Here is a 12086-nt window from a genome sequence, read left to right as displayed (position 1 = left end):
AGGAGGCCATCTTTGTGAAAAGAAATCGTCCATCATTAAACAGGGGTGGAGGCCTCCGGGTTCAACTGTCCCCCTCTTACAATGCTGTGATTGCTAGTATCACTCAGCCCTCTGTGAGTAGTAAACAGCCATCAGTGTGCTAATGATCCATTGTTAGGCTGATGGTCCTTCTTGAGCATGTGATCAGCTGGTTTTGGTTGTCAGCAGCAAACTGGTTGATCCACTCTGAGAAGGTGCTATTTAAGAGACTGAGCTGAAAAACAGCACCTCAGACTGAGGAAGTGTCTTGGATGAGAGACGAAACGTTTCTATATTTTTTTGCTTTGTCTTGTTTTTTGTTTTTTTGAATGTCCAGAGGACCAGACTGAACTTTTTTGGATCCTATTTAGCTGTTTATTAAACACATGACATAAAATTTTCAGAAATTATTGTTCAAAATATCTTGAGCACATTATAATGTGTATACAGTAGTCCCTCGCTACTTCGCGGTTCGTCTATCGTGGACTCACTCTATCGCGGTTTTTCATAATAAGATTGGACATGACACACAGTTGGCCGACTGATGGATGAGCTGCATGATCGGCATGGAAGTTTTATTTAAAATAAATTATTTAAAACTATTTAGCACCTGCTGCATCTGTATGCAGCCTGCAGCTGCAGAAAAAGCTGCTCCTGCACTTTTGTGCAGCCCATACTGCAGGATAAACTTCATGCTGCAGCTGATCAGCTTTTCTCCATGCAGAGCGTAGAAGTGGGCGTGGCCAAAAGTGCTTGCAGGTGGCAAAGAGCAGAGGAGGAAGGGTTCTGAAATCATGACATTCTGTGCTCTTTTAGAGTGTTTAGAGTTTAGAAACATTGTTTAGGATATTGTATAAGTGTGGGAAGGGTTTAAAACACCTTAAAGAAAAAAAAATATATTTATATAATACTAAAATAAACCTCTACTTGTGCTACTATTCCTACTTTGCAGTTTTTCACTTATCGCAGGGTTTCAGGGTATGAATCCCTCGTAATAAACGAGGGACTACTGTAAAACAGTTTACACAAGTATGTATTTGTCCTGTGTGACTTTAATGGAACTAAAGGCTCATACCTGTGTGAAGGCTTCTTGAAGGGCATGGACTCATCTTTTGTCCACCGTCATGTTGGACACCTGGCAGGGTCCAATGCTGACATGTTCCTGTTTTTAGTTTTCTACATTTGTCTTGGAATCTAGCTGTTTGGTTGTTTTTTTTTTGTTACCTTTTCCTTTTAGCCATCCTATTTGTTAAAAAAAAAAACAAAAAAAAAACTAGTATGCTTTTTTATAACTGTTTATTGTTGTTGCTGTTGTCCATTGTTGTCATCTTTCTTTGTTGAAATCAGGTCTCTTGTAAATGAGTCCTCGAGGCTCAATGGGATTTACCTGTATAAATAAAGGTTGATTGATGAAGCGAAGAGGGGACTTGGAAATACCCTGTTTGTCCATCTGTCTTGTGAGCTGGATAACTTAAAATGTAAGCAATGTGCCAACTTCCATTTTGGGGTGTGGCTGCATCTTGGCATAAGAAAGGTCACTATCAAAAATTAGGTTGGCACATCAAAATGCAAGATGGCTACCATATGTGTGCGTGTGCATGTATATATGTGTATATATACTGGCCTCCACTGTCATTTGAGGAAACAATTTTTTTTAAGTTTATATATTGTGTAAAAATATAAATTCCTCAAATGATTGCGGTGGCCAAATATTATTCTCTGGGGACCAAGACCACCATTGGCCACCCTCTGGCTCCACCAATGTACCAACTCGTGGATAAAATTGCTCCCTCTCTACCTGCCAGGATTCATCACTCTGCCCTGCCTCGGACAAAGAAAATAAATAAATAAACTACCCCTATTCTGCACAGAGTAACTCCTACCCACTTGAATATCTTACACCATAAACATTTAGGTTTACTTCATTCTCTGTTCAGTCCAGTCCAGAAAAACACTCCTCTCCAAAACTACAAACATTCACTGTTTTCTTTTGATTTTTATTGTTTGTTTGTTTTTAATAGAAATTTTCTTTCATTTTAAGTTGCTGTATTTTAGTGTATAAGACCTAGACGTTTTTTCTTGAAAGTTACAATAAAAATAAAATGTACTTCGTAGTTTAACTAGTATTTTAGTCATTGAAAAGTTTTTTATTCTTGCTTTTGAATTGTTACAAACATGATGTCCAAGGCTCTTGCTAACATTTTTATTCTTGACAGCTAGAAGTTGTTCAAAAAGTTTGACAGGCAGCAGGGAAAGTTGTAGAAAAATCTTCAACTGCATGCAGAAAGCTGGAGGCAGATAGCAACATAAAATACACAAACTACCGCTTCTTAAACATTAAGAATGCAAGTTTTATAGAGTTCAAGTAGTTACTGTTGCCAGCTGTGCACAGTATCCCCTGCTGCAGTTTAAGCTTACATCTGTGGTGTCATCATTACTTAATATCTGTGTGTGTGTGTGTGTGTGTGTGTGTGTGTTTTACCTGAAAGACCCCAGAGAAGAGGAGCCACAATGGATACACAAACTTGCCAGATGTGGTGCAACCTTCCCACTCTCCCACTGAGTCAGCCACTCACTCCTCTCCTGGGAAAGACTCAGTTTATGATGTAAGTTTTACTGAAGGAGCAATTTTGCTTATTTCCTTTTCTTTTTTTAGCCAGACCTCATCAGTTTAGTTTTCCACCGACTTGTGAAACTCACACACACTCTTTGCTCCACCAGTATCAGTCCAGAGGTTTGGTGAAGACGTCTGCCAAGTCTTCTTTCACGACGTTTGTGGATCTTGGCATGTACCAGTCACCAGGAGGAACGGGGGACAACATGTCCCTCAGTAGTGAGTCCAAATTTTATGCAACATCTGCTTTAAGTAAATATTATTCTGTTGGGTTTTATTCTAAAATATTCCTTTTTTTTTAAATATTAGCGCAGGGGTCAAAATTAACCAAATGAAAGCACTGGTAAGCCACAATAATTTGAAATTTGTGGGGGGGGGGAGGACATACAATTAATATATATATATATATATATATATATATATATTTTTAAGTCTCAACAATTTGAACAAATTTTGAATAAAGGACAAAAATGTACTAATTTTGGTGGAGATGGATTTCTGAATTGTTGTAGATCTGAAACTTTAAATGCCTTGTAAACATTAACTTTGTTAAAAATGAGCTTTCAATTCCTTTGATTTGTCAATTCTATTGTTTTTTTAATATATATTTTTATTTTGGTGCTTTGCGTTGTGATAAAAGAAATGGCCATCTCCACAGGTTAGTACTGTATCTAATATTGTACATTTTAGGATTTCCCCCTCCCCAACTGTTTTTGGTTAAACCTAAAACAAATTTTATATAATCATTTATTTATTTATTATAAGTATCACCATTATATTTGCAGAAGGTGCACATCTGCATAAACCTCTTAAACCTCCATCCATCCATCCATTATCTTTACCCGCTTATTCCATTTTGGGTCACGGGGGTCGCTGGTGCCCATGTCCAGCAATCACTGTGCGAGGGGCGGGGTACACCCTGGACGGGTCGCAAGTCCATCACAGGGCCACATAGAGACAAACGAGACAAACAACCATTCACTCTCTCACTCACACCTAGGGACAATTTAGAGTTACCAATCAGCCTAACATGCATGTTTTTGGACTGTGGGAGGAAACCGGAGTACCCGGAGAAAACCCACGCATGCACGGAGAGAACATGCAAACTCCACCCAGAAAGGCCCCTGGACCGGGGTTTGAACCAGGGACCTGCTCGCTGAGAGGCAGCAGCTCTACCAGTTGCGCCACCGTGCTGCCCCTCTTAAACCTGTGGGCCAAAATTTCACCATTCCTAAATTGAGATCTTGGGCCTCACAGAATAACTCCAAGGGCCACAAATGGCCCTCAGGGTACATTTTGACACCCCGTACTATTAGTTTAAAAAAGCACCTACAGACCTGAAGTGACTGAAGATGTGTCTTGATCAGTTTAAATTACATTTTAAATAGAAAAAAAGACTTTAGGTTAACATTTTGGTCTTGGGTGCCTTAATTTGTGTTCTTCTTTAGAGTTGTTTCTGTTTCCTTCTTGCGTAGACTCCAGGTTTGAGCAGCTGAAGATGGAGGTAAGGAAAGGGTCCATGGTGAACGTCAATCCTACCAACACACGTCCTCCCAATGACACCCCCGAGATCCGCAAATACAAGAAGAGGTTCAACTCTGAGATCCTGTGTGCTGCACTGTGGGGTGAGGATCGTCTTTATTTCTCTGTTGTTGTAAAATAAAAAAATTAAAAAGCTGAAACTACACTACTATAATCTATTATTCATATTAGAGGATATTCATAAAGTAGCACATGTCAGGTTTCAGACATAACTGACAGGACTAATAAATTGCAAACATTTTTATTATATGCCTGTCAAAAGATGGATGTGATGTGGTCCATGATCTCTGTCCATCTGTAAACTTTCTCTTGTTCCGCCTATAATATCAGAGCCTGCTCAAGTTTAACTAATCTTAAATGCCAATTTCAAGGTCAAGGTCACAAATTAAGGTCCAAGTTAAAATGAGGTCTTTGCTTGTCTGGGCCATAACTTCTGATCCGCTCAAGATAATTTAAGGTAGCTTGATAAACGTTTGTCCCACCACTATACAGCATATCACATAATCACCCCAGATCTAAAATCAAGGTCATAATTCAAGAAATGTTATACAGGGTCTCTGCTTGTTTGGGCCATTGCTATAGACTGCTGTAATGTGCTGTATGCAGGAGTTTAACCTGCTTCAGAGTTGAGATATTTAAACCCTCATTTCTCTCAAAGGTGCACTCCAGCACTGCTTTGGCTGTAAAAGTTCAAATGCTAGAACTGGTTATAGTTATAATTTGGAAACAGCCTTTGAATTTGGGCACATACTGCAAGAAATGCCATGTCTAAAATATGAGTATTCTTTGACGTTTGTGTGTGGCTGTAAGAAAAGTAGTATATAAAATATTTGAACTCTTATTATGAGCATGTCGCAGACGACACATTTTTATATAATAGTAATAACTCTTAATAGACGGTAAATTGTAAAGTAAACAACAAAAAAATCCTGCTAGATATTGAAAGTTCAAAAAAAAAAATGGACAAAAAATTTTACTCACAGGACGTTTAATGGTCTTTTTACTATAAATATTTAGAGGCTTGGGTGGTAAAGTGTTAAACAAGATGATGATTGCTGATCATTTTCTGTCTTCAGGTGTGAACCTGTTGGTGGGCACAGAGAATGGTTTAAAGCTGCTGGACCGCAGTGGTCAGGGGAAAGTTTACCCCCTCATCAACTCCCGCAGGTTCCAACAGATGGACGTCCTTGAGGGTCTCAACCTGCTCATCACCATATCAGGTATATGCTGCTCCTCCATTCTGATATCTTTCAACAACCATAGAAAACTCATAAAACCATCAGTCAGGTGGTGTTTTTTTTATTTTTTATTAATTAATTTATGCCAATAATAAGCTAAGGAAAAGTTCAAGCTGCTGAATATAAAGTGGAGTTTCTCAACGAGCACAATAGTTTTTATAAATAAATACACACTTCTTGTTCTTCCATCCATGCTAAACCCCAACATTTAGCATATCTTTGACCAAAGTCCCCCCGTGTTTTATAAAGGCAAGAAAAACAAGGTACGTGTTTACTACCTGGCGTGGCTGAGGAATAAGATCCTCCACAATGATCCTGAGGTGGAAAAGAAACAGGGTTGGACCACTGTGGGGGAAATGGAGGGCTGTGTGCACTACAAAGTGGGTGAGTAGCAGATGGTGACCACTTATCGGTTCTGCTCCAGAGAAATTCTGATGAATGCATTCAGAGCAGTAAATTATTGATCCTTGGTATCTAATGCCACATATTTGTGTTGATGTTCTGCCTAGTGAAATACGAGAGGATAAAGTTCCTGGTGATCGCTTTGAAGAATGCCGTGGAAGTTTACGCCTGGGCGCCCAAACCTTATCACAAATTCATGGCCTTCAAGGTAAGTTGTTCTACTGCCAGCAGAACCAGAGGAGCATATCTGTTGATTATCTTCTCACATTCTCTGCACCTCCATTCACCCCCTCCCCTTTAAAACAGTCGTTTGCAGACCTTCCACACAGGCCTGTCCTGGTCGACCTGACGGTGGAGGAAGGTCAGAGGCTGAAGGTCATCTACGGGTCTTGCGCTGGCTTCCATGCTATCGACGTGGACTCCGGAAACAACTACGACATTTATATCCCCGTTCACGTGGGTTGTGAAGTCTGCAGCGTTTGGAGAGCAGTGAAAACCAGCAGAAGCTCATCCTTCGTGCTTTTGTCTTAAACAGATCCAAAGCCAAGTGACCCCACATGCCATTGTGTTCCTGCCCAACTCAGACGGCATGGAGATGCTGCTGTGCTACGAGGACGAGGGGGTTTACGTCAACACCTACGGACGCATCATAAAGGACGTTGTCCTGCAGTGGGGCGAGATGCCCACCTCTGTTGGTACGACTCAAACCCAACCACGCGTTTACAAATAAAAGTGTGTAAAACTAGTATTATTATGAATCCTAAACTCTGCTCTGCAGCTCATATCTGCTCCAACCAAATCATGGGCTGGGGGGAAAAGGCCATTGAGATCCGTTCTGTGGAGACGGGCCACTTGGACGGTGTCTTCATGCACAAAAGAGCTCAGAGGCTGAAGTTCCTTTGTGAGAGAAATGATAAGGTAAAAGATGCACACTGATTGCACAATTAAAAATGTTTTTAACCAAAAGTTTAAAAGATCAGGATCGTTGTTTTTAGCTGTTTTTAAAAATCTCAAACAAGAGACCAGTTCATTAATGTAGTAAATTTACGGTCAGAGGCTCAGGAAGAAAATGACCTCCCTAAAAAATCATTTTAATTACAGTGTCTAATTAGAAGCAAAAGAACAAATTAAAACTATTTTAATCATATGGGGAGAAGCTGAAGACGTGCCAGACCTCACTTGGCTAAAAGCAGTGATTTCCGTAAGTAGCAGAGCTTTCAGCGGGAGGGGGGAAGAAGCTCTGGTAGGCAGGGCGCTCTGTTCTGTTGACAGGGCGGGGCGCCCTCCTTGGATAATGGTAGAGGAAACACTGACTTTTCATCACACCAGCTTGAAAATCAAGGCCACAAATTAAGGTCAAAGTTAAACAAGGTATTTGCTTATCTGGGCCATAACTTCAGGTCTACGCAAGATAATTTAATGAAACTTGATATACATTTGTACCATCACCAGACAACATGTCATCTTTTTATCACCCCAGCTCTGATGTTAAGGTCACAAATTAAGGTCAAACATTGTACAAGGTCTTTGCTTGTCCACGTCATAGCTATAGATTCTGTATACAGTAATCCCTCGATTATTGCAGGCGTTATGTTCCACCCCACCCCCGCGATAGGTGAAAAACCGCGAAGTAGGAACGCTATATTTATATATATATATATATATATATATATAAGACTTTATGAACCCTTCCCGCACTCTTGCAATGTTCTAAACTCTTAAACCTGCGTCATTTTAACAATATACTTATATGTACTGTACGTTAGCTACTGCAAAATTTTATATAGGGACTCACCAACCTTGGTCTGGTCCTGGTCTGGTTCTGATCAGCTCTCTGCAGCCATTGAGCACCAGACACTTTTGGAGAGAGCCAGGCCTTATGATAGGCAGCACAAAACCACACAATGGTCCTGCTCGAGTCCAAATAATCCAGAGGGATCTGAAAAAAGTCTGGGTGAGCTCCAAAGAAGACACTAGACCTCCAAGCAATGCCTCCCCACTCGAGAGGACTCATGGGCCGGCAAGCAGCGCTCAGATTGACCGATGAGGCTGGAAGTAGTTCTGGTCTGGTTCTGATCAGCTCTCTGCAGTCACTGAGTGCTGAAGTCGCTGTGAATAAGGACCAATTTTTTTAGTCAGGTTCCAATCGGATCAACACTTTCCCTCCATTTCGGCAGAAAGCAGCAGCTGTAAGCACTGTTCCCTTCTGGGTAGTGTAGTTCTTTGACTGGCGATACAGTGTAGGCTTATTGAAAGAAAACTACAAAATGGCAGTGCCTGTCCGGAGTATTTTTTTCGTTAACTTTTTATCTCTTACCGTCCCAGTCATGTGAGTAATATTAAAGTTGACAATCGTTGGAAAAACCATGAAAGAGCGAGTCTGCAAAAGTCGAACTGCGAAGTAGTGAGGGAGTACTGTAATGGTTTGTTAATGGGTGTATAATGTGCTGTTTTTCCTGTGGTTGTTAAAAGCTTCAGTGAGAAACCAGGAAAAATCTCCTCTCTCCCTCTCATCCTTGAAGTTACGTTGACATTATAACTTTGTGTTTGGAGAATTTCTGAATACGGTGTTGTTTCCTGAATTAAAGTGATTAGTGTCCTTCATGTCTGCGCCGCTCCTCAGGTGTTCTTTGCTTCGGTGCGCTCCGGAGGCAGCAGCCAGGTGTACTTCATGACCCTGAACAGAAACTGCATCATGAACTGGTGAAGGAACGGCTGCTTCTGGTCAGTGTCTGAAAACCCAGCAGGGTCCGGAGAACCGAGCGCATCCTCAAGATCTCACGAACGCATGCACACGATTGTGAACACCCCTCCTTTTTCTCGACAGTTCCTTCAACACTTGCCCTGCAATGACAAAGACACACACACACACACACACACACACACACACACACACACACACACACACACATCTCTGAATCCATTCCAGCCTACACTCCTTATGATTTCACCAGAGGCCCCCGATGAGTCTCCCTGGGATCATCCCGACAACAGCTGACGAGTTTCAAAATGTTTTGGTTTGAACCATGTGTGTATACTGTATAAATTTATATATATCCAGCTTGATTTACTTTGTGAACCTGTCTTTTAGTTTTAACTATTTAGTTCCTAATTGTGGAGTACGTTAGCACACCTCGATGGCTCTGCGGTGCGTAAAGACGAAGGCATTATTTACCTAGACTGTATTCATAATCCATCTGTAAATAGATAAAAGCTGTACAGCCGCTGTTTACAGGGACGTCCGAAACTAACACGCGGGGGCACTCGTCTACTGTGGCTCACGGACCTCGATTGTTTTGTGGTTCCCACTTGTAGAAGGTTTTAGCGCCCATGTTGGACATTTTACAAAACGATGTTCAAATCTGGGCGGATTAACTGGAATATTTTCAATCATTTACAGTAAGCTAACCAGAAGCCCCGCTTTATGTTTGTTTGTTTGTTTTTAGGCCTGAACGTCAAATTTTGTTGCAACTTTTATTCAGATTTAACTTTGAGTTCACATGAATAAACGGCAAATCCAGTTTGTAGCTTCATGCGTCACGTTTGAAACCAGTACAGTGAAACGTCCTGCTGCTTCTATAGTTTAAAACCCACAAATTATTTCTCAAATCCCATTTGTATCCATTTTTTGTAAATTTACAGAAATACACAGAGTGAATATTTATATGTAGTGATTATGTATTAGCATTAGCCTACTGTTTTTTCTGATTTTACTGTAATTATTGCCATATTATTGCAATATAATCTATTATGGAGTCATCGACGAGGGGAGTCGGGGTGTTTGGTTTGACGATACGGTAGAGATTATTAGCTGTGGTCTACTTTACTGTATTATATTTTAGTTTTTAGACTATTTTGTTTATGTGAGAGGCATTGGTCCAGAGAGGTTCTCTCACTTTATAGCGTTCATCTTGGGCCAGTAAAACCGTGAGGCTACAGAACGCTCCGTCTCTTAAGAGACTTTAGAGAACGCATGAGTCTTAAAATAAATTTTATCTCTACGTTCTGCCAAAGCTCACAGTATATTTTACAAAACGGCGTGAATCAAAGCCAAAGAAAGAAGAGCTTCTATGGAGGCAAAATGAAATGAGATATAAAACCCTGCAGGTCTCCAACCAGGTTTTTCTTTCAGACCGTTTAGTTTTAAATAGATTCAGCCCAAGCCTTGGTTAGCTTCGCTGCTCATCACTCGGAGCAGAAACCTGATCAGAACGAATAAATTTCAGCAGCTTTTCGTCATTTGGATCAGGTGAACTTCGTGACATCGAGCTGAACCAGACACTTTTTCAGTTTGAAAATGTTTTTAACTCTTGGTTGTAATCGGCGGGACGGTGTGCAGAATCTTCGTCTTTAGGCTAACGACATGTTGAAAAGTCCAAATGAAGACTGCAGCTCAGGTTGGGGGTAAAGAGTGTGAAGTCAAATGTGATTATAAATAGAAGATTCATTTTAAAAGTGAAATTATAGTTGTAAATGGAAAGCACATTCACTTCAAACATACATTTACAGATATAAATATATAAATATATCAGATAATTAAGTGTGCATGTAAGCCATTGAATTAGATGACATAGTACTTTATCAAAAGTTGTTTTTTACGTCGTCTTGTTTCTTATTTTCCGTGCCATGACGTACACTACAGATTTCTTGATTAGAATCCACCTGGAGTTTTTATTATCATTTCAATGGATTTTCCATCGTGTTTACAGTTCAAGCAGTGCCTTGGAGTCAGGAAGCAGAGAGGTTTTAAAGAAGGGTTGTGAGCCCCGACCGTTCGCTCCCTCGTTTATTTTTATCAATCGTCCGGTGCCAGTTAAAGTGCACTTAAACAAGAAACTTTGAGATGCCTGTTTTGGCACCACAGACCCCCCCCCCCCCCCCCCACCACCAAAATGATGCGTTGACGTATCCAATCAGTGGCAATAACCGAGAACGCGTCCGTTAAATCCGATGTAACGCGTGGAAACTCCCAGCCAGCATAAAGAAAAGCCATTTGTAGAGAGCTTGGTTATTTGCGTGCACATCAAATCAACGCGTGTGTGTTAGCTCAGTTGATTCATACTGCACAGATAAAATTATACGCATATTCTTTATTGATGTTTGTGTGATCTTGTAGTGGAGAGTAGCTTATATTCTCAGAAGCCTATTTTATAAAGTGTGCGAATTAGTCTATAAGGAGAGGTAGAAGTGAATGTACGTCTATAAAACAGGTTTGTATTTAATCTAAGCACAATGTGTTTGAAAGCAGACTTCCAACTGAGCGCAGCCGAGAGGCGGCGGCGTTTGTTACAACGATCAGACATCCAGAGGGGGCGGAAGAGTCCGCCGTGGCTTTTCTGCTGGAGACCTTCATGAGGAAATGCTGCCGTGACCGATTCCCAATGAAATGGACTAAATCAGTAGTTGAAAACGTAGGCTTTATAAAATGTGAAGGATAATTCTTCACTGCACAAGATAGAAGAAATAAAGAGCTGAGTGAAGCCTTTAAACCGATATCTGAAGAAATAATTCACGTATAGCAACACAGTCATCGACAGAAATCAAATCTCCAGTTTGATCAGGAAGTTGAACTTGCTTGAAGTTAGTTGGGTCGTGGTGTTTTGGGTAGAGTCCGACTTGTTTTTAGAAGTCGGGGCAGCCAGCGGCTGAAATACAGCTCGGACTTTAAATTTAGATCAACATGTTTGTTTCATTATTCAATAAATTTTAGTATTTGCTTAAATCGCCTAACTTAAATACACATATCTTTAACCACCCTTAGAAGAACGTCCACTTTAAATGAACACAAAGAGCGTTCTCGTTAATAAAAACTTGTGGTTGCAGCGAGATGGTTGCTGCCTCCAGTTTCTCTTCGTAATTAATCCATTTAGCCGAAATGTGTGCAAAGTTGATTTAAAGTTGTTGGCTGAACTTTTAGTTAGGGGTTGCTTTTAAGAATTATATAATCTAAAATAAAGACTTTAACGTGTAAAATGAGAAGCGGTGTGTTCATTTAAAATAAGAGATAGGTATTTAGTGGCAAATAACTTCAGTTAAACTAAAATAAAAACAAATTTCAATCAAGCGTCGTTTAAATGATGTCTTTTGATTTGGAAACTTGACTGAAGGCGAAGATAATCCAGTTCAAGTTAGCGGGTCGTGGTTTGAAGAGTTGTGTGTTTTAAAAGCACCTTAACGAGTAAAAGTTTTGAATAAAGACCCGAGCCTCACGAACGGTGCGCGGATGTGGCATTGAGACGGATTCTTGTGTCGGCTCCGAACAGGAGGAGGCC

The 12086-nt window shown here is 40.5% G+C and overlaps 1 protein-coding gene across 1 annotated transcript in view; it reads left to right on the top strand.

Moving 5' to 3' along the window:
- The window catches only part of mink1 (misshapen-like kinase 1), a 41005-nt gene extending 32035 nt beyond the window's left edge, over positions 1-8970 (top strand). Inside the window, exons 23-32 of the mRNA XM_037688106.1 lie at positions 2508-2624; positions 2740-2851; positions 4108-4257; positions 5251-5394; positions 5662-5796; positions 5922-6022; positions 6121-6270; positions 6350-6509; positions 6593-6732; positions 8438-8970. Coding sequence (XP_037544034.1) covers positions 2508-2624; positions 2740-2851; positions 4108-4257; positions 5251-5394; positions 5662-5796; positions 5922-6022; positions 6121-6270; positions 6350-6509; positions 6593-6732; positions 8438-8521 — 1293 coding nt within the window. The 3' untranslated portion in view covers positions 8522-8970. The remainder of the gene's footprint in view (positions 1-2507; positions 2625-2739; positions 2852-4107; positions 4258-5250; positions 5395-5661; positions 5797-5921; positions 6023-6120; positions 6271-6349; positions 6510-6592; positions 6733-8437) is intronic.
- Positions 8971-12086: the final 3116 nt, after the last annotated feature.

The sequence above is a fragment of the Nematolebias whitei genome, chromosome 14, assembly GCF_014905685.2.
Source record: "Nematolebias whitei isolate Nwh7 chromosome 14, NemWhi1, whole genome shotgun sequence".
Taxonomy (NCBI): Eukaryota; Metazoa; Chordata; class Actinopteri; order Cyprinodontiformes; family Rivulidae; genus Nematolebias; species Nematolebias whitei.
This window is presented reverse-complemented; position numbering and strand designations above follow the sequence as displayed.